General features: G+C 38.6%; 2 protein-coding genes and 1 pseudogene across 2 annotated transcripts in view; 2 read left to right on the top strand and 1 right to left on the bottom strand.

The window, feature by feature from the left end:
* The window catches only part of Pih1d3 (PIH1 domain containing 3), a 42925-nt gene extending 21643 nt beyond the window's left edge, over positions 1–21282 (bottom strand). Inside the window, exons 1-5 of the mRNA XM_021188569.1 lie at positions 21194–21282; positions 13658–13828; positions 10060–10132; positions 7949–8054; positions 3441–3537 (exon numbers count right to left, since the gene is read on the bottom strand). Coding sequence (XP_021044228.1) covers positions 3441–3537; positions 7949–8054; positions 10060–10132; positions 13658–13825 — 444 coding nt within the window. The 5' untranslated portion in view covers positions 13826–13828; positions 21194–21282. The remainder of the gene's footprint in view (positions 1–3440; positions 3538–7948; positions 8055–10059; positions 10133–13657; positions 13829–21193) is intronic.
* Positions 119–1123, top strand: LOC110314100 (annotated as a pseudogene).
* Positions 21283–21598: 316 nt separating the features above from the next.
* Nup62cl (nucleoporin 62 C-terminal like) overlaps positions 21599–22179 on the top strand; it is a 58654-nt gene continuing 58073 nt past the window's right edge. The window contains exon 1 of the mRNA XM_021188742.1: positions 21599–21748. The gene's annotated coding sequence lies outside the window, so the exon portion shown is untranslated. The remainder of the gene's footprint in view (positions 21749–22179) is intronic.

The raw sequence follows: 22179 nt of genomic DNA, 5'->3' as shown, positions 1-22179 counted from the left end.
ATCACCTTCATTGTACATTTCTTTAAAAAAAAAAAATCAATATATAGGCTCTCTACTCCTCCCTGTTCAGAGACAGCCGAATCTTCTTGTGCAGTGCCAACCTTGTCCTGCAGACAAGATGGTGAAGGTCGGTGTGAATGGATTTGGCCATGTTGGGTGCCTGGTTTCCAGGGCTGCCATCTGCTCTGCACTTGGCAAAGTGAGATTGCTGCCATCAACGACCCCTTCACTGACCTCAGCTACATGGTCTACATGTTCCAGTATGACTCCACCCATGGCAAATTCAGCTGCACAGCCAAGGCTGAGAAAAGTAAGCTTGTCATCAACAAGAAGCCCATCACCGTCTTCCAGGAGTGAGACTTTGCTAACATCAAATGGGGTGATGCTGGTGCTGAGAATGGCAGGAAGTCTACAGGCATCTTCACTACCATGGAGAAGGCTGGGGCCCACTTGAAGGGTGCGGCCAAGAGGATCATCATCTCCCCCCTTCTGTTGATGCCCCCATGTCTGTGATGGGTGTGAACCATGAGACATATGACAACTCACTCAAGATTGTCAGCCATGCATCCTGCACCACCAACTGCTTAGCCCCCCTGGCCAACGTCATCCATGACAACTTTGGCATTGTGGAAGGGCTCATGACTATGGTCAATGCCATCACTGCCACTCAGAAGACTGTGGATGGCCCCCCTGGAAAGCTGTGGCATGATGGCTGTGGGTCTGCCCAGAACATCATCCTTGCACCACTGATGCTGCCAAGGCTGTGGACAAGGTCATCCCAGATCTGAACGGGAAGCTCACTGGCAGGGCCTTCCGTGTTCCTACACGGAACAAACCCATTGTGGATCTGACATGCCACCTGGAGAAACCTGCCAAGTATGATGACATCAAGAAGGTGATGAAGCAGGCATCTGAGGGCCCACTAAAGGGCATCTTGGACTATACTGAGGACCAGGTTGTCTCCTGTGACTTCAATAGCAGCTCCCACTCTTCCACCTTTGATGCTGAGTCTGGCATTGCTCTCAATGACAACTTTATAAAGCTTGTTTCCTGGTATGACAATGAATACAGCTACAGCAACAGGGTGGTTGACCTCATGGCCTACATGGCCTCCAAGGAGTAAGAAACCCTGGACCACCCACCCTAGCAAGGACACTGAGAGCAAGAGAGAGGCCCTTGGTTGCTGAGGAGTCCCTGTCCCAACTCGGCCCCCAACACTGAGCATCTCCCTCATAATTTCTATCCCAGACCCCATAATAACAGGAGGGGCCTAGGGAGCCCTCCCTACTCTCCTGAGTACCATCAATGAAGTTCGCTGCACCCCAAAAAAACAATACATTGACCATTCTGCTTTCTCTATGTATGTTAGCACTTAGGACAAAGTTTGGTATGTAGTAGAATTCATTAGGTATTTAAAGATGTAGAATAAATATGAAAAGAAAGGAAAGTAAGAAAAAAAGAAGTATAGAAGTGGCATAGAGTGGGGCTGTGGTATGGCTCAGTTGACAACACACTTGCCTTGTAAGCACCAAGATATGAGTTTGTTTTCCCAGAGCCTACATAGAAATGCCAAGCATAGTGGCACATGCTTTGAATTCCAGGACCCAGGAGGTTGATGAGACAGGAGGCCTCCCTGGGTATCTCTGACCAGCCACTGTAGCCTAATTGGTAAAATCCAGGCCAACGAAAGACCTTGTTTCAAAGGAGGTAGATGGTGTTCCGGAGATGAGAATGACACCACAAATTGTTGTCCTCCCACATACACATCACACACACACACACACACACACACACACACACACACACACAGGTGCCATGTCATAAACAACGTGTTATTTGATATTGCTTTTCATTGGGGTCTATGCCTTATCCAAACTGAAATTCCTTATTAGACTTACAATTGCCTACATTGCATTTAAATGCTAATAATAAAATCAATTTATCTCTATTAGTTGGTTATAAATCAACTAGTTCTCCCTAGTTGATTATAAATTCACTTGAGGGGAGGCATGGATATTCTCTCTCTATTTTTATTTGGTTTTAGATAAACTGCATGTTCCTGTTAGAAGATGTGATTTTGTTTCCGTGATCCTTTATTCAGGATACCCTTAATATTAAAACTAATAGCAATTTGCATAAGAAAAATGGATAGACTAGCAACAGTTTTATTTATTTAGAGCCTAGAATTTCTCCAGAGCTTAGAGCTATCCCCAACACTAGACATCAAAAACATAATTTTATAGTAATTTAAGGGAGAGGAATTTGAATATTACTGGTAAGACCCTGGGAGCTAATTTCTTCAAGATCACTTGAAATCTTAACTCATTAGAGTTTGAAAAATCTCCTGAGGTACTTAAAGTCACTCTTCCCATTATGTGACTTGATTCAATTGAATGTCTTAGAGTTTGTTAATAAGAGAAAACTTGAAGCTACTGCCAAAAGGAGAGTCCATTTATCATTTTCTTGAAAAAAAAAGATAGTAAGTATCTCCTCAGGGTACCTTAGCATGTGATCATGTAAGAGAAGGAAAAGGATTTTTAAAAAAGAATAGCCCCTGCTCTAAAACAAAATCGAATTAAAACACCAATTACATGTCCATGTTGCCAAAGTGAGTTGAATTTCACATTCTAGGGTTGAGTCAGACTTTTTTTTTTTTTTTTGGTTTTTCCAGACAGGGTTTCTCTGTGTAGCCCTGGCTGTCCTGGAACTCAGTCTGTAGACCAGGCTGGCCTCAAACTCAGTCCGCCTGCCTCTGCCTCCCAAGTGCTGGGATTAAAGGCGTGTGCCACCACCACCTAGTCGAGTCAGACTTTTCAACAAAATCATTTTGAGCATTGAACAGGCAGGTAGCACTGAAGTGCTATCATTCCTATTATCGGCACTGCCATTGCTGTTACAGAAATGGTGACATGGTCCCCCATGTGTTGTATCATCATTCAAATAAGGGAACTAAGAAACATTTTACAGTTATTTTTAGCAATAAAGATCAGATCTGAAAAATCACAAAGAAAACACCTTTCAAAGCTCCCCATTGCACAGAGGTATCCCAAGAGTAGAGAAATAATTGACAAGGCCAACTCAGGGAAGGAAATCTTTTATCCTATTTGGCTTGGCAGCCCACCGGACTGGAGTAACTGGTCAGATAAGCAGACAAAACTATGGAAAGATATTCAGTATGATTACAATAGTGTCGATAGGATTAGAAATGCTATATTGGGTCATATGACTTTATCATGTCTATCTCTTGATTTTGTCTAACATATATAAGCTTTAGTAATTTTTTGGGTGTGATCCATTGTAAATTATCTCATTAATGCCCTGGTATCTTAAGCATAGCAGACACCATTTGTAGTTTATATATTTGCTTACAATATTATGAAAATAGTAGTTAGTTATCTATACTGTTCAATACAAAATGGAGAGAAAGAGGTGAAACTTACCACCAACTCCTGGCAGCATGCTGTTGAAGGATCCTTTCCTGTCAATCCTAGGTATATGTCCTCAGTTCCCACAGTTTGTTGGAATACAATCTCATAACTGAAAAAATATCAGTTTCAATGACAATACTCAGGTGAAAGAACAATTTCCTGTCACATCACACAAAATAAACAGAAGACTTTTGAGGTTATGTTTGCAGAAAAACATAAAGAGTGGAAAGAACTAAAATAGATTAAGTACTCACTATCTTTTTCAAATATGTAGTAGCTCACAAAGGAATAGAAGTCTAGAAATTCAGTCAAAACTCTAAAGAGTGAGGGGCAGGACTGTACTTTCTGTACATACTGTTTTCTAAAATAATGTTTACCTGCTTCAGTTCTATCCAAAATAAGTGGATTGAAGGAACTTATAGTGCATGCCCAATAAAATTACAAGTAAAAACAAAACAAAACAAAAACACATTCCTTGAATATACTGATTTAGGAAAATACTGGCCCCATACCTTCAGGCTTCATGTATAGATAGAAAACTTCCTTTGCTGACTTTAAACTACAATGTAGAGACACTTCAGATTCAGTACTGCCTACCATTCACTGTGTCACTTTGATGATACTGCAAATGCACAGGCTTCTACATTTGTATGATTTATGGAAGACACAGGTGTGAACTACTTGATCTCTATGGTGTTTGTACTTCTAAGCTTCTACGGGAGAAACAGTAGTTGTATAGTTGTGACAGCTAGACTATGGGGTTTAGATTCAAGTCCAATGGAATTCTTTATACATGAAAGGCTTTCCTTTCCACACACACACCCCTACACACAGTTCCAAACACTTCCTTTGTTATAGGGATAAAATGGATACAAGCTCCCAACTAGAAGGTTCTCTAGTTCTTCCAATAGAATGAAACAATGATTTACAAGGCTTTTCTTTTCATCTTTCTCCCCCTTCCTCTCCTTCTTTTCTTCCCTTCCTGTTCCTTCTTGTACCTCTTCCTGCCCCTCTCTTCTTTCAGTGTTTGGGATCTAAATGGGGACCTCATGCACACATGCTAGAGAATGCTTTACCAAGGACCTATGCTCTCAGATCTATAAGCTATTTTTTATAGTATAGAATAGAGTTTATTTAGGGCATGGGGAGGGCAGTTGCAGGGTGAGAGAGAGAGAGAGAGAGAGAGAGAGAGAGAGAGAGAGAGACAGAGACAGAGACAGAGAGAGAGACAGAGACACAGAGAGACAGAGAGACAGAGGAGAAAGTAGAGGAGGAAGAGAAGGAGGAAAAGAGGCTGCTATGAGCATGTGGAGTGAGAGAGGGAGGGGAATAGAGAGAGGCAAAGCAGGAACAAGAGAAGAGAGAGAGAAAGAACAAGAGGGCAAGAAATCTATAAGCTATTTTTAATAGTCAATTCCACCCAGAGAAATAGTGTGACAACAGATTATAAGGCTAAAAACTATGTTTAATTTCTTACAGTTCGTAAATAATAATGTACAAGAATGAAGCAGAACATCCCAAGTTTGAATGGGAGTAGCAATAGGTAGCTGTTTGACATGGAATACCTTTCTCTTCATGAGCTGTAATGTCTGCCAAGTATTTATAAAGGTGCATCCAGGTTAAGGTAAAATGGAAGAAACTGAACTGCATGTGTGTGACCTCGTAATGAAACTTCCCAAGTTTCTGCACTTACACTGAGCAAAAGGTCCAGTTTTATTTTCCTAGTTCATAATACGTAGATTTGCCTTGAGGTCCCTAAGGCACATCAGAGTTTATGTATCCAACAGCAAACTGTTTGCCCCCACTATAATCCTAAATAATAAGCTTACCATCCTCTTTAATGCTTTCTTCCCATCCTTCATATCTAATCAATCACTAAATCTTCCTTCAAACTCCCTGAAGTAACTGACCCTTATATTTCTCTGTTCAAGCCAGTGACTCAGCTGAGGCCTGTATTATTTCCCCTTTGGTCACTTGTCATTCTTCTTTTTTGTGACCTCCATATTTTGCATCCATTTTCTTCTTTCCATATTAGGACATTTTTGAAGTGTATCTCCATAAGGTAAAAAAAAAAAAAACAACAAAAAAAGATAACCCTTTCTGTAGAGCAGCTTTGCTCATGTCGTGACTGGAGTTATTCCTCACTTTGAACTTTGACAGATGCTCTCTCTGGAGAACTTCAAATGTCGGGATGAAAAGTGGACATTGACTCTAGTTTGGAGCTGGCTGCATATGGATGTGAGACATTTATTCTATAATATGACAAATGAGTGACTTTCATAAAGCTATGTGGGCACCACAGAACTTGAGGGTTACTTTATTCCTCCTTCAGACAGAAATATGTCACATGTCCAGCAATAGAAGTTAACAGAAACCAAACTCAGTGATGTCTCTGGAGGTTCTTTGTCTCAACATGTCATACCAGGGCCTTTTATTTCATTTTAACTATATCTTTTTTATTTTTTAAACTGTTTTTTTTTTCATTTTTACTCTACAAGTCTTTTGTGTATTATGGCTTCCAGCTTTGTGTTCCTGAATGTCAACAAGTGGGTCTCAGTGTCTATATATGTTTCTCGTGCTTTTTTATCTTGTTTGTTTTGTCCTACTCTGCTGTGTTTGTGTTTTTAAAATCTTATGATATTTTACATTATATAATCCCTTAGAAGGCTGTATGGTTTCTAATGAGAGACACGAAGGGGATGACTCTGGATTGGAGAGCAAGTGGGGAGGAACTGGGAGGAGCAGAGTGAAGGAAAACTGTAACCAGGATGTATTATATGAAAAACTCTGTTTTCAATTTTAAAAAATGGTTTCACAATATAGGTATCCCAATATGAATTTTCTTTTGAAAGATTTAAAGTAAATTTTGCCAATTGAAAAACTAGATTTTTTTTTTAATGGGGTATCCAGAACAGGGTAAGAAGTTAGACATTTTTACTTTTTTCCTTTTGAACATAGTTACTTTTGTAGTAAGTATGGAAAGCCTTTACTGAGTATTGTATACCTAAACTAGCTTATTTTAACCTAAAAACAAAGAGATGGATAATTTTCCCAAATATGATGTAAGATGGTAAGATTATCCAAAAATTTTAAGAATGGGCATGGTGGGCGGTGACTAGTTTTCTGTCATCTGAACCAAGTAGAATCACTGGAGAGGAGAGAGCCACAATTGAGGCAATGCCTCCATAAAATCAAGCCACAGTCAAGCCTGCAGGCTATTTTCTTACTTAGTGATTGATTTGGGGGATCCAGTCCATGGTGGGTGGGGTCACTCCTAGGCTGGTAGCTGAGAAAGCTGTGGAGAATAAACTACAAAACAGCACTCTTCCATGGCCTCAGCATCAGCTCCTGCCTCCAGGTTCCTGTCCTATGAGTCCTGTCCTGACTTCCTTTAGTAATGAACAGTGCTGTGGGAGTGTAAGCCAAATGTGGTCTTTCCTCCCCAAGCTGCTTTAGCCATCTTGTGTCCCCATAGCAAAGCTAACCAGGACATGGACCTAGAAAGACACCCAGTCAGATCAATGGTTTTAAATCATGGATTTATTTATTTGAAAGCTTTATCCTTCCTTTCAGGTACTTATGTGTGATCTACCATTGCTTTTATTTTCAAAACTAACATAAAACCATAATTTTAAAAATATTTATTGAACAGTTTTGTTGTTAGACTTAAAATGTTGTCAGATCATTTGTCATAAAAGTCTTTTATAATAATGTAGGCAAGACATGAAGATGCATACTTGGAGGTAGAGAAAAGATCTTAGTTTGAGGCTAGCTCAGGGACTAGAGCCTTACCCAATCTAAAACAAAACGCCTGAAACCAGTACAAACGTGCTATCCAAGACTAATATGATGCACTGTAACCAAGTACATTATAAGTCAGCAATAGTCGTTTTCTATTTCTAGGTGTTTCAAATGTTCAAGATTCTAAGACATAAATGTTTAAAGATGCCCTAACCATGAATTGTATCTATGTATGTAAATATTATTTCAATTCCTTCAATGAGTGAATTTTTATCAGCATGGAAAGACTTTGCATGCAAAGGCTGCAAAGCAAAGCTTGAATTCCAGTTGCAGAATATACTAAATACTGAGCACAGCCCTGGAAGATCACGTGAATACCTCTGCATAATAATTGGAGTGAAGACAGCCTTTCACTGAGACTACAGAACACTGAGTAATTAAAAGTAGGTCTTTGACACACAAACATGGTATTGTAATTTAGTTTGTATGAATTTTTTATAATTTAATGGCTGTTTTCCTCTCACTGATATTTCTCTATTAAACAAAACTGAAATTGAATATAAATTTCCCTATTGCTAGATAATAACTAATAGGAAGGCATCGTGTTTAATTATTTGTTTTTGTTCTAGGGACAGGAAAAAATGATCAATTGTGAGTGATCTCTGTACGACTCTGTCATTTTATCAATTATGTGGTACAAGTCATTCATGAATCTTGTAGAAATATATTAGTATCAGATGACACATCAACCTAAGTATTCCTGGTGCCATATGACTTACTCTGGGATTTCTCGAACATCCCATATATCATCATGCTCTCCTCCTTCTGGAACCTCTTCTGGATTCCAGATGTTCTCACTTTCATCACTCCTGGGTTCAGGAACGGCTGTGAAGAAAAGAGAAGACATGACGGCAATCACTAACTTATTTTTGGTCCACATACACTAAATTACAATTTACCCTTAATATCAATATAAACCAATACAATGTACAAATGTAAGAATAACTGAAGAAAAAAGCCCATAAGGAAAAAGAAGTAAATGAGATAATCTATAAGTAGATGGCATGGAGATAATCAGATAGGTATGCTGGTACTATACGTATTTTTCCAAAGCAAAAGAAAAAAACCGAAGCTCAAGGAATCTGATTTGGAAAGAATTATATTACCATGCATTGTGCTTTACTATAAAAGCCCTTTGATGCATTGCCTGTTGGTGAGTTATGTAACCTTACAAAACAATGTCAATTAAAGAAACAGAAAACAGTGGCTAGAATAGTAACTTTTTAATGTAGTATTTTCCTACAACACGTGCACTTTAAATAAAATCTCTATCACTTGTCCTCTTGCAGAGCTGATCAGGGGCTTTTTATGTATTTTCTTTAAGTGTTGAAAAGTATATAGACTCCAATCATCATGCAGAAGCCCAGCTTGCATTTGTTCCACTAGTACATCAATTGGAGACCTGTGTGTGGTTCAGAACATTGTGTTCAGTTCTTTTAAGCCTTCCCAGAAATGCACCTGATGGTCAGGTTTTCAATCCTACAATTCTCTGTAAATCATCTGCTTCTATCTAGCATGAGCTTTCTACAGCCTAAGTGCAGGCTTATACATAGCATTTTACATATGACTCATTGTCCTCCAATTGTTGAGATTATTAGACGTATATTATTGGAAATACGGCAGTACAGAAATCCATCCAGATGTGAACTAGACTGCCATGTAGCGAGTATCTCTGGAGTAGAGCAAAGAGCCTCTTGAGCACATACAGTAATAATACCTGAAAATTTAAAAGCATCCTCACACCTCATTTTATCCCGTGTTTTATATTTCAAACATTTTTCTATATATTATCTTTCAAATCAGTGAATTTGATGAACAAAAATGTGCTTCCCCTTTCTGGTCATTCTCTGATAACTTTGATCAGGAACAAGAGAATTAATGCTTTTACATTTTTAAAGGGTTGTAAAATGTTCAATTCTGTGACAATGTATAAACAAAAATGTTGGAATCACACACAAAAAATTGATTTCTTATTTGGGTGAATCGTGATTTTGTACAGTGTTAGAGGAGTAATACTAACCCTGAACTACAGTCCTAGGCCCTGGGTCAGGAATGTTTTTAAGGAACCCCCTGAATTCCTTTTGGAAGTGTTTCACTGTAAGGTAAAATTACATAGCTAGTTGTTTTACTTTCTTCTTCAGAACAGATCTTTGATTTCCTTTGTAGTCTCAAAGATTATCATATATTGCCTGGTACATATCAGGTTCTCAATAAATATTTACTGAACTTGTATTAATAAAGTGGTTTTTGGGCAATTGCGACACTATAGCAGAGTGAAAAATGAAGACTGTAAAGGTCTTGAGATTCTGATGGCTGCCACAGAAGAGGAGCAATGTGCCTACAGTGAAGTCAACTCCTGGATGAGCTCCCCAGGCCGCGATTTCAAAAACATGAACCAAGGAATGCAGACAGCTGGAGGCAAAAGTTATTTTCCTTATTAGAAAATTGCTAACCTGCAGCAGAAGTAAAAATGACATGTTTGTATGTAAATGGCAGCTTGCCATGGGAACGACTGCTTCAACTCACCTCTTTAACTTTTAGAAATCCCATGCTTGATTTGAATTGACAAATGAAACATTAATTTGTTGTCATGTGTAACACGATGCTTCCAAGTGGAATGACTAAGTCAAGTCATATGTATTACTTCACGTATTTATCATTTGTGGTGAAAATACTCAAGACATATCTTCATAGTAATCTGAAGAATCTAATACAATGTCATTTAATAACTTCCTCTTATGAAATATTAGTTTTTTATTACTCTTTGACTTTGCTGAGGAAAATACTATATTGATTCTATTTATCTGTATTACTTTATTAAATAGCTTACCTTTGGACTCTTTTGCTTTAGGCGGTCCAATATTCCCAGGGCCCATGGCTCTAATAGTAGATGCGCATTGTCCCTTCGAAAGAAGAACAGAAGTGTAATATTCTGTAACTACTACTTGTATAACAAATGTCACTAATAATTTAAACCTGTCAAGTTTCCTAAACACTCTAAAAATGTTCTGCTTTAATTATTCACTAATGTTATATAATATAGACACAGATGTCAACTATTGTTTTCAATGTGCCTTCCTTGTCCTTTTGAAAAAAGTATTTGGCTTAATAGACTCTGAGGTCGAACTGATTTTTTTTTTTTTTGGTTGAACTAAATCCCTGGTTCCAGCCCAGTGAATCATGTATCCCCTGGGAGAAGAGGAATAACCACATTCATCTCTATGAAGGTTAGAACCAAGTGTTGGTAGAAAAGCATTGGCACTTTGGGGTTCACTCAGTGTTTGGTTATAGTTAGATGAAAGACAGACTTATGGGAGCATTCTACTGGAAAAAAAAAGGAAACAGAAGCTAAGAAGCTAGACATCAAAGAAACCATTTTAAAGTCCCAGTAACTGTTTTTTATCTCTTCCCAACTTTGGGGATGAAATATTTCTCTTTCCCACACTTCCTAATGAAGCAGCTCCCACATCATAGTGTCAGGTGAATGCCAAACCACTTCTGTTTTCATATGGCCATATGCTTATTTTGTTATCTTTTTTATTATATTTTTTTAGTGCACACACCCTTACAGAACAACCTTCACTCTTTTCAAGTAAGTGTGACATGTATTTACCCCATCACTTCACTGGCTTCTTTCAGGGATTCTTTGATATTTCAAGACAAACTTAATTTCTTCCTAATTGTTCATTTTAACATCAGACTCTGAAGTACTCATTACTGACAGTCAAAATATCCTTATTTCCTTGGATCCTGGCAAATTACTCCCTCTACCTGCCCCCCGTTTTAGTTCTTGCCCTCATCATCCAGGACTTCAGACATGTACAGAATTTGCAAAGTCTTGTTTGGGTGAGAAGAGTAATATCTGCCCTTGGATATTGTTGAAAAAGCTCACCTGGGTCTTTATGATGCTAAACTACTCCAACAGTTATAAATCACAAAATAATATGTAACATCTCTACAATGTGTGAGATGGTAGCTACTGGTTTTTTTTTTTTTTTTCAGAAAGGAGATTTAAAAGCTCTGTGTGAGGAGTTAAGAAACTGCAGATATTTTTATGTGAAAATCCCAATAGTATTCTGGACCTTTTTTTCCTATGTTTAATCACCGAGGTCACATGAATGTGTGGTACTTTTATTAAATTATTAATCATCAGAATACTAATAGTCAATCAGAGCAAAGAGGTTCTTGGAACATAAGGGCCTCTTATTTTGCAGTATCTCCTTCCACAGAAAATTTAAATCAGTAGAAATGAAACTGTGAACATTTTAGCAAAAATTGATATGCTCTTCATGGACAGTGATGATTGGATGAGCATATCAGAGCAGAGGGGAATTTCAATTTATTAACTTAATGAAAATAACTGATTAAAAATAAAATTTCATGTGAGAAGGTAAAGTGAAATAATAAAATATCACCTGGGAACTGTTTTCTATAAGGGCATCAGTTAAGCCTGTACCATGTACCCACAGCCAATTATCAGAGAAATTTGTCATTCCAATCCATATCTCTTTGTAATATTGGAGAGATTTTGAACACCCTTGCCACAGTGTCTGAAGATTGGTGGGATCTTATTTCCCATAAGTCTTGAGATCCCCTTAGGAGTTTGAAAAACAACAGAATCTCTTCCCAATCTCCTAGAGACTTACCAATTCATTTAGAAGAGGGATAGTGTAAACGAACCAACGTGTGCAACAGATCTCTTGCTGTTTTTCAGAGTCCATTTTAGAAAACACATCACTCTTGTAATCATTTCCTGGTTCTTAGGATTAATAAAATGAAAGGCATTTTCCTTCCAGGAAAATTTAATAGTTCAGTAGGAACATTAATTATTCTCTCACTGTACTGAATCTCTGATTCTATACCCTCTAATGCTATCTGTGCTGAGATGTCTGAATGACCAATTATCTCAAAATTGCTTATAACCCACATATACACAATAATATATTATTATGGTAATTTTCTATTATAAATCGTGCAATTCAGTAAAATGGTGTTACAGTCTCTCTTTTTTCATAAACACTCATCTTTCCTCCTGGAAATACCTCTAGATGCAAATAAACATCTCTAGACATAAACACCAAAGGCAAGAGGCTTTGTAACCAGTGCTGATCTTTACCTCTGCATCAGTGCCAATTGCAATTTCTGACCAACAATATTAAGGACTTCTGTTCTTTAAATACTTAATATGCTCTTTCTATGTAGTATAAGACTGCCTTTCTCAGGATGTGTGTTCTGGAAAATGTTGCATTCTGTTTCAACGTACTCAACTTCATGGATACATTGCACCTAACATCCCCCTGTGTCTTATCTGTTGTATGTATTTAGTGCTATTTTCAATGTCTCGAGTTTGTTTTGTTTGGCTCTACTAAGGCTTTTCTCTAAAACTTCATGTCCCCTTACCTTGGCTCCAAACTGACTTAGTCGTCCTCTCCTACATTTCCATTTCATATCTTATTTAATTCTGATGTATTTCTTCTAATGAAGGTGGATATTGATCTGGGCCACTGCATTTGTGGCCCATTCATAAAATACTTGGTTTTCATACTATGTCAAAAAATTGGAAGGAATAAATTGATATATACTTTCATAGATCATGGTTTATTTGTGATCATAGTCAGTAAATTTTCATTAAAATACTTTTATACAAATTGAAATATCCTGATACATTAGAATAATTGTGCACTGAACTTATATCATCATAGCTGGTCTAATTGTTAAAATTTCATTTCTATTCAAGGAGGGGAGAGGGAAACTGGACATTATATAACATTGGTTATCCAGGAAATAATAGCAGTGGCCTTAGACTGGTAATGCTTCTATCCTAAATAAAGGCCATCATGCTGCCCCAAGGCTTGAAGGTGTTACCTGTCCAGATCCTCAAATGATAATCACCTGATTAAACTCTATATATTTATTTAAGCATGTGCTGGCAAACCCCTATCAGTAGCCAGAAGCTAGATTTCCTATTATTTGGCTCAAAGTTTTTTGCTGTTTTTATATGCAGATTTTTTTAAAGATAAGAGACTTAGATTGGGAGATCAATTAATACTGCGTAATTAAAAATATTTGCTTTGTAGAAATATTGTCTAGGTATAAACAATCCTAGCTACTGCTCTTTGCAATGGTTGTCAAGCATTCTTTGACCATAAATATAAATGACAAACATCTTGAAATGTGGCTACCGCTACCATAGTTACAGAACTATTTTCCTATTCAGTGTTCAGGTGGTGTAGAAAAAAAATATAATTATGTTTGCTAGAAATGTACTAGAGGTTATAGTCTCATGCATAATAAGCCTTCCAGCCTCCTAGGCGTGCGTGTATCAGATGACACTGTTCTGTTCCCACAGCAAGACGGCAACGAGTTGTTCAAATACGGTTCCATGACTTCCTTTAATACAATTAATTTATCTTTAAGTATAGGCCCACCTGTTCAAAATCAAAATCATCCTCTTCTTCAGGATTCAGGAGACTGGCCAGTGCTTGCAGGGCCGAGGCAGAAGACAGCATCTCAAATTGCATATTTTTAGCTTCCATGCTTTTTGCTTCCCAATTCCCTGTTTTGACCTTCTCAGTTTCTGAATTTTCCAATTCCATATTCTGGGGGGAGGGGTGAATGATCAGACACACTTTTTACTTTTCTCATGTATCCCTTCTTTCACTGTGTCCCTCCACTTCCTCTGCCATATTTGCAAATGCTTATAAACTCCTGCACACATGTAGTTTAGTAAGTCCAGAACCCAGGTAACTGAGCAATCCAAGCATTCAGTCTGCTTTACTAAAACTTCGTATTCAGTCTTACCAGCACACCCTGAGTTTCTATCTAAGTGGTTCTTGTTTTTTCAGTGTGATTAAGAATGACTAGGGGTATAAGTGTCAGATAGGGCTCAGTTGCAAAATGCTTGTCTACCATGTTCAAAGCCCCAGGTTCAATTTCCAGAATTGAAAAAAAAAAGCAGAAAGAGAATCTACTTGGCAACTTAATTAAAAGTACAACTTTTTATAAGCTGTGTACTTGTATTTGGGAACACAGTTTTTAGACTCTATTTTTTTTTAACATGTTTTATATCAGATGTATATTCCAATTTGTGAACTAAAAAAAAAAAAGATTTTGCTTCAGGCATATACCCAGATAACCTTTACTTATACTGTTAATTAACCTTTGATGAGACCTAGCCTTACAATGACATTTGAAATGAGCATTGACTCATTTTTAGTGAAATTCATGAAGAAAGAAGCACATGTTTTTATGAATATAACAGTAATACTGAATCCTGTCATCCTAGTAGCAATTTTGAAAATAATCCCTGCAGTTACATTCACAGCAGGACAGTTGAGATCTTTAAAAAATATATCTCAGAGGTGTCAGACTTTAATGAGGAGCCTGAAAAGGACTGTAGAGTTGTGTTTATTGTTGGTAAAGTGGGCAAAACTAAAATAGGTATCTTTCCGACAATTTGACAGATATTTTTGAAACATCATTTTAGAAACTTCACTCCCAGGGACCATTTCTCTAGCTGTTTTAATTATACATGAAAAAATTTTCCATTATACCTAGAGTGGTAATAAAAGTCCTGATATAGTCACTTGTCAAAATTGACCTGTACTGAAGGTATTTTCCAAGTCTTGTTTTATAAATATTTTTTACATTCTTTGTTGAATATATAATTGGTTTGGATACCCACTGGTGATGTTAAGAAATGTTAGCTACTTCTCTATTTCTAACATGGAGGCAAAATATCGTCGTGGCTAAGAGTAAGAGGGTTGGGGTCATGATGTTTGGAATTTGATACATCATGTACTTCTTAGCTCTTTGGTTTTGAGCAATTATTTCAATTCTCTCTACCTAAATTTCTTTATCTGGAAAGTGGGAGATAATAGTAGTGTCTGTCTCTTTGAATTGTTACAAGTATTACGTAGCTTAATACATATAAAGGAGTCTGAACTGCTACCTGCTGCATAGTAAATACTCAACCTACATTAGCTATTATTTCTTTAAAAGTTTCATTTTCCTGGACATGAATTTCACTTTTAATGGTGATGTAGACTAAGTTACTGATAAAGCTCATTACATTGGAAACTCATTAAATCAGAAAAGCTGAAATATAAGGTGACAAAGCAATCTCTCTCACAGTCTGGTCTGCAAAGGGAATGAATAATTGACATAAGTGAAATTAAGCAAGAGGCTTCTGTTTATATTTTAAAATTCTTCTTTGATTATGTGTTCATTAAATATTTAGCCAACATAGAAAGCAAAGTGTTTATTGAAATACTTTCGATCTTTGATACTGAGAGGGGAAAAAACACACCCAATAGCAGATATACTTAGGATACTGCCTAGACATTTTACAATGATGTGTTTGAGAAATAAATATAATGGAATTGTTTCTTACATCCACATTACTTACTCTACAAACTTTCTAACACAATGGTCAATTATCCAGTACCAATGGAGGTGCTTCCTTAACTATGAAAGGCTATACTGCGTCATTATCTGAAGCATAGTACCCACAGATACTTGTATGATCATGAGGGTTCTGAGACTTAAATAGGGAGCCAGTGAGAAAAGAGCAACCAAACCATTAAACTAAGCCATAAGAAAGATATTCAGACCGCGTGTTGGTGGCACATGCCTTTCATCCCAGCACTTGGGAGGCAGAGGCAGGCAGATTTCTGAGTTCAAGGCCAGCCTGGTCTACAGAGTGAGTTCCAGAACAGCCAGGGCTACACAGAGAAACCCTGTCTCGAAAAAAAAGAAACAAAACAAAACAAAAAAGGTATTCAGAAGTTCCAAATATAGCATCTGATCTAGCCATAGAAAGAGCTACTCACATAGTCCTCTCTGTCTAGTGGGACTTCCTGGATATAGAGCAGTATTCAAAGTGACATAGGACCTCAGCTTCTGTAGGGGTATAGGAAAGCTCTAGTTATTGAGAAATGTCAGAGGTTTGGAAGCTACTAGATACATACTCAGAATAGGCAGGGATCAAAATTCTAGAGGGAAAAATAGTAACTGAGCCAGGCCCTGCATCAGGGACTTTCTGTCATCCAGCACACACAGGAGATGTGATGAAGGAAGATTAGGGCTCAGAAAGTGCATGGAATACAGGATTGAGGAAAAAGAAGTTAACTCTAAATTTCTACCAAAAACTTGGGAAGGCTCCAAGGGGCCTTGGGGTGGGAAGTAGGGCAGCGAGGGCAACTGAGAAGCTGTACACACAAAAAGAACATTTTCAGAACCACAGTTGAAGTTAAGTCAGCAGCTGATGAATAGTGAATGAAATACGATCACATTCATAGGAATGTGGCATTTCAAAATAGTAACCTTGGAAGGTTACATACTGATGTAAATTATACCATCAATGCTCAAAATATTTCAGAAATTATCTTTTCTCTTGGCATTTCCTTCATATATATATAACACTAAGGAACTTGATATCATTACAGCATCATTCAGTTTGATTACACATCAGATTTGTCTCTGAGTGATTTCCAGATATATCTAGATACCTACATTCAAAATAGGAAGCTTTGCTTTTCTGAGAATATTAAAAGGAATATGATGCAGGCCTCAAGGCGGTTCTAAAAATACCAGTCTTAAATACAATTGGAGTAATAGTAACTTTATTAGAATTGTATACTAACCACTCAAAATGACTGCATTGAAGGAATGACACATCTTGGGATATAGGTCTGTGCTTAAAAATCCTTCACAAAAATTCATAGTAATATTTTAATCATCTGAAACATATTTGCAATTGGACTTCCAAATTCCATTGGCATAAAATCACATAGACTCACATTATAGCTAATAGAAGCCAAACTATGATAAAATGGACACATTTACAGAAATAATATTTCACTATATAAAATGTAATAATAATATGTAAGCAAGTAATTAGTCCTGGTAAATTTGACAATACAATTTGAGACACAAAAGAATCACAAATATTTTGAGAATAACTAAATAGCTCAAAATATCAAAAAGAAGCCAATTATATGAAATATTTGAAAAGCCATAAATCCAATGAAAATGAAAATGCTACTAACCTTTTAGAAGTCCAGCAAGTCAAAAATAATATTAAATTAAAAGAGAGTTATCAAAGCTCATTTGTCATGATCACCATATTAAAAAAGAAAAGAAAACATTCTTTTTAATTTTTTGTCAGCTTAATACAATCTCAAGTCTGGCAATTAGTGATTTCAGGATAAAGCCTCAGCCTAATTTTCTGCCCTTCTCACACAATTGTCTCCTACATGTGTATGTTCTGCATCCTGTTAATAATGTGTTGTCAATCTTGCATCCTTTAAATTTCACAGTATTTTTCCTAATTACTAGACTACTTGGGAAGACTAGTATGGTGATTTCTTTTTTAAGTAAAAATTTCTAAAGCATTTGAGCCTCTGTTTCAATGCAACATTTATAATTCTTTTATCAAGTTTTTGACAATTCTACACAAACAATCACATAATGAATTCTAAATATTTTTCCTCAACATCCTTCCTTATCTTGATCCTAACCCCATCATTCCTCTCTTCCTCCTCCCTATCAGTTCCTTTCCCAGGTTCATGAATTTGGCGGGTGAGGCAAGTAGGGTGTTTTGTTAGCCATTTAGTTTAACCAGGGCCATCTGCATGACCACTGAATTTGAACTAACCTTTGGAGCTTGGAGAGTCATCAGTGGGAACAGAAAGTCAATGAGTCCCCCTCCTTGAATTAGCCAATAGTTCGGCAGTGAGAATTGGAGCTCCCTAGTGTTTTTTCCATACATACCTGAATACTGACAGGAATATTTTAAATAGGCTAATATTAGAATAAGGGTTGTGGTATAAAGTACTTGCCTAAAGTCCTGTATGAGGCCTTGAGTTTGATTCTCAGTAAGTAGGAAGTAGGGTGGGGTGGGGTGGGAAGATCATGAGAAAGTGTAAAGCATCTTGTTCTTGAGATGTGGCCCCTCCGAAAATAATTTTTAAGGCTGTATTTTTTTCTTTCTTCCACTCCCCAGTCTTAATTTTGACCAGCCAATACCAAAAGCAGTGTTCCAAAACAGAGCTTTGATTTCCTTATATCAGCCTGAGCGTTTGGAGCCTTCATGAGTGAAAATGTAGTTGGGGGACCTGTCGGGCTAACCAGTTAAAACAACGGTCTGGAACTAGCTCAAACTAAAACACCAGGACCAGTTAGGGACTGAAAAGGTTTACCAAGAAGACTCAAGAGATCCATAGCACTTAGGCAGTATCAGTAGCCTTGGGATCTAGTCAGACTTTTGAGTGTGAGACTACCACCGTTCTTCTCTCTCTCTCCCCTATCTTCTCTCTTGTCTGTCTGTCTGTCTGTCTGTCTGTCTGTCTGTCTGTCTGTCTGTCTCTCTCTCTCTCTCTCTCTCTCTCTCTCTCTCTCTCTCTCTCTCTCTCTCTCTCTCTCTCTCTCTCTCTCTCTCTGCCTCTATACATGGTATTAATAAGAATGGCTGTTTAACTTTTAACTACTTGGAGAAAAGTCAACACCAGCATATTTTACTAAGTACTCACAGTAAATGAAACCAGGAAATTGAAAAACAACTCACCAAATATAGCTAGGGGTGTAACTCAAGGGTAGAACGCTTGCTAAATGTGGAAGAAGGCCTTAATTGGGTTCCAGGTTCTGCAAGAACAACAAGGAACCATCAAATAGCATCCTCTTTGAATTTTAGTGAATAGGTGAAGCCATATGACTGAATGACTTTAAATATTTCAAAATCTGTTTATTCTCCAAATGAATTTTGCCATTTCTTCCATAACTTTACTTACATATTGTCTTATTTATCAATTCTGGTATTGAAATTCTTTTGAGAATACAAAAGTCAGTATCAACTCTGCCCATGTCTGAATTAAATAATAATATTCTGGCTAATTGTTTGTTTTTTCTATTTTTTGGTGATGCTTAGGATTGAATCTGGGCCCTTATGATTGTAAGTGTTCTATTATGGTACACTAACTATTCCTATCATTAAAAACTATTATTGGGGTAGGGAAGGGCCGGGAGGAGGGAACTGATAGAATGGCTCCGTGGTTAAGAGTGCCTACTGCTCTTGCAGAAGGCTCTAGCTCCAGCACCCTCATCAGACAGCTTGGAAATGCCTGTGATCCAACAGCTCGCACCTCCATGAGCAGCTGCACTCCTATAGATACATATACCCCCAGACAGACAGACACAATTAATTTCTTGACAACTATGCTCATCAGTAATTCTTTGCCTATTACAACTAATTTCATTGTGGACTGGGGATGTAGTTTTCAATAGTTGTGTTCTTCAGCATGCCAGAGGATCTAGGTCTAACAGGAAATAAGTGTTATATCTTTAAAATATCCAAGAATAGTTTCTTTTTTATTTTTTAACATTTACTACCATAAAAATATTCATAAACATGGGAGCTTAACAAGGTTTCTGTCACAAAGTTAAAATGTAGTTAATGGAAATTGTTTTTTTTTTCAGTACCTGGAATCTTATATACAAATACAAGCCAAGACTTAAAGTACAGCTACTCAGAAGGCAGATGCGCTTCAGGGAAGTCTGGGCTACAGAGGTCAAGGTCACCCTGGGAAACTTAGTGAGGCCTTGTCTCAAAATGAAAAATGAAAAAAAAAAAAAAAAGAGGGCTTAGGGATAGGGTCCAGTGACGGCATGTGACCTAAAGATAAAAACCTAAGCCTTGCTTGATTTAATAATTCCTACGTTTATTTATTTTAAAACACGGAGTCTCTCCCATCCTTTTAAAGATGTGTTGCCTTGCTTTGGTTTTTGAGACTTGATCTTCCTAACTTGACCAGGCTGATCTTGAACTCCTGGGCTCAAAGGAACCTCACACAACAGCCTCCCTAGGAGCTGATCTCACATGAGCTCGAAAGTAAATTTTTACTCTGAGATGGAAAACTTCATTTTGATAGGACTTGTCCTGAGTAATCAAAGGCACATATGCCTGCAATCCTAGCACTTGGGAGGCAGAAGGATTTTATGTTTAGGGGAGCCTAAATAGTAAATGGGATGGGGTGCTATATAGCACATTTCAGGTAAACTTAATACACTTGGCAGTAATTTGTTCTTAGTTTTGTATTCTACTCCTATATAAAAAGAGAGTCAACTGGTAATTTTTTTTCAGTTCTTGAAGTGTACTACTAAGGTCAAAAAGCCAGTTTTGTTTACTTCTGTAATCTGTTCTGAATCCCTATTATAACAGGAAAATTCTTAAGATTAACAATCCTTAACTCTCAGCTCAAACTCGGTGCTTTCCCATCCTTCAGATTTGGTTTTTATCCCAGTTCTGTATGTTTTCAAAGTTAAAATCAAATGACAAAATACTCCCCTAATCAGACTTTGGTTGAGTAATAATATTTTTAAGGTACAGTAAATATGATCCTTCACTCTTAAGGATCTGACCAATGGCCTCAGAACTTTCAGGCTACTGAAATTCCCTCCCACAGATATACTGCTCCATAGTGAGTGGTGAGGACCATTTTATTTTGTTCTTTCCTGTCTGAGACTTTACAGAGCGCTCTCTTCCTCTATTTCCCAACCAAGACCTGCTGGTCCAGAAATAATACTGCTTGTTCACATAAAACAGAAGGTACAATGAGTCTTTCAACTTTGAACACCAGACGTACTTACAAATTATTTTGTAATGAAAATTGAGGGGGGGGTCCCACTGGGGACCCACTGAGTGCGTGTGAGATTAGAGAAAGGAAAATTGGGAAATACTTTGAGGCTCAGCACCCATCTCTACTGTAGATTTCTAGAAACATCCTGCTTCAGGGGTTGAGGGGGTGGGAGGGGCTTTGAGAATGTTTGCGTCCACTTTGAACAACATAGGGCTTTTGGGGGCTATCTCATTGAGCTCTTAAGAATTTTAAACTCTCCCTAGTTCCCCCGACAGTCAAAGTATTGAGCACTCTCCTCTGTTTTCCCTCCTAAGTTTCAGTTTTCCTCACCTTGGTCGGTGCTCTGGTGCTCAGCTCACAGCTCACAGCCTAGGGGAGGAAAAGAGACTGCTGCTTCCTCTCCCTGTGTCTCTCTGTTGTCTGGGTAACAACTTTGTTGAATCCACTTTTTTTCCACCTGTTGGACCCGTTTGACACAGCTAGCCAATCACAGAAGAGTCTCCTTTGAAACACTACCAGCAGCAACCAATCCTGGCGCGTCCCGTTTGGCCCCTACGGCCGCCCTTTTCCAGCTAAGTAGGTCGACTCGGGTTAGGCTGCAGGATCCGTTGCTGCTGGCTCCTGGGAGTTTGCTGCTTCTCCGCCTGAGTCCGGGTCCGCCCCCTTCCCTTGGACCGCCTCTCGCCCCGCCTCCGCCCTCACTTTGTAGACGGGATAGTGAGCGAGCTCAGCCACGGAGGTAAGAGCAGGACTTCAACACTTGTCCCGCAGGCTTTTCGCGGCGAGCTTTCCCGCGCCGCCCCCCACCCTTACCAGGTCGCCAATTCCGGGTCTGAGAACTCAGTACCTTCAGCGAGTCCGGAGCAGAGCAGTGGACTCGGAAGGGTAGGACTCCTGGGCCGGGATGGAAAAGCGTTGGTCTCCGCGATGCTCTGGCTCTTCACGCCCCCCTCCCGTGACAGAAACACGTGTTGTGCCGACTCTATTCCGGCTAGGCACTCGTTCCACGGGAGCCTGTACCCTGGAGGTCGCGGAGCTGTGGGCGCTGGCGGTGGGATTGCGCTTTTTATTCCGTATGGGGGAAAGCCTGTCCCTCCGGGAGGCCGGGGTGGAAAAAGCGGGTCGGTCTGGGAGGCCGGGAGAAAGCGGGTTGGTCCTGGAGGCCAGGGAGAAAGCGGGTCCGTCCAGGAGCCCGGGAAGAGCGGGTCCGGGGTCCGTCCGGGAGCCCAGGGGAGAGCGGGTCCGGGGTCCGTCCCGGAGCCCAGGGGAGAGCGGGTCCGGGGTCCGTCCGGGAGCCCGGGAGAGAGCGGGTCCGG

This window comes from Mus pahari, chromosome X, assembly GCF_900095145.1.
Source record: "Mus pahari chromosome X, PAHARI_EIJ_v1.1, whole genome shotgun sequence".
Classification (NCBI taxonomy): Eukaryota; Metazoa; Chordata; class Mammalia; order Rodentia; family Muridae; genus Mus; species Mus pahari.
This window is presented reverse-complemented; position numbering and strand designations above follow the sequence as displayed.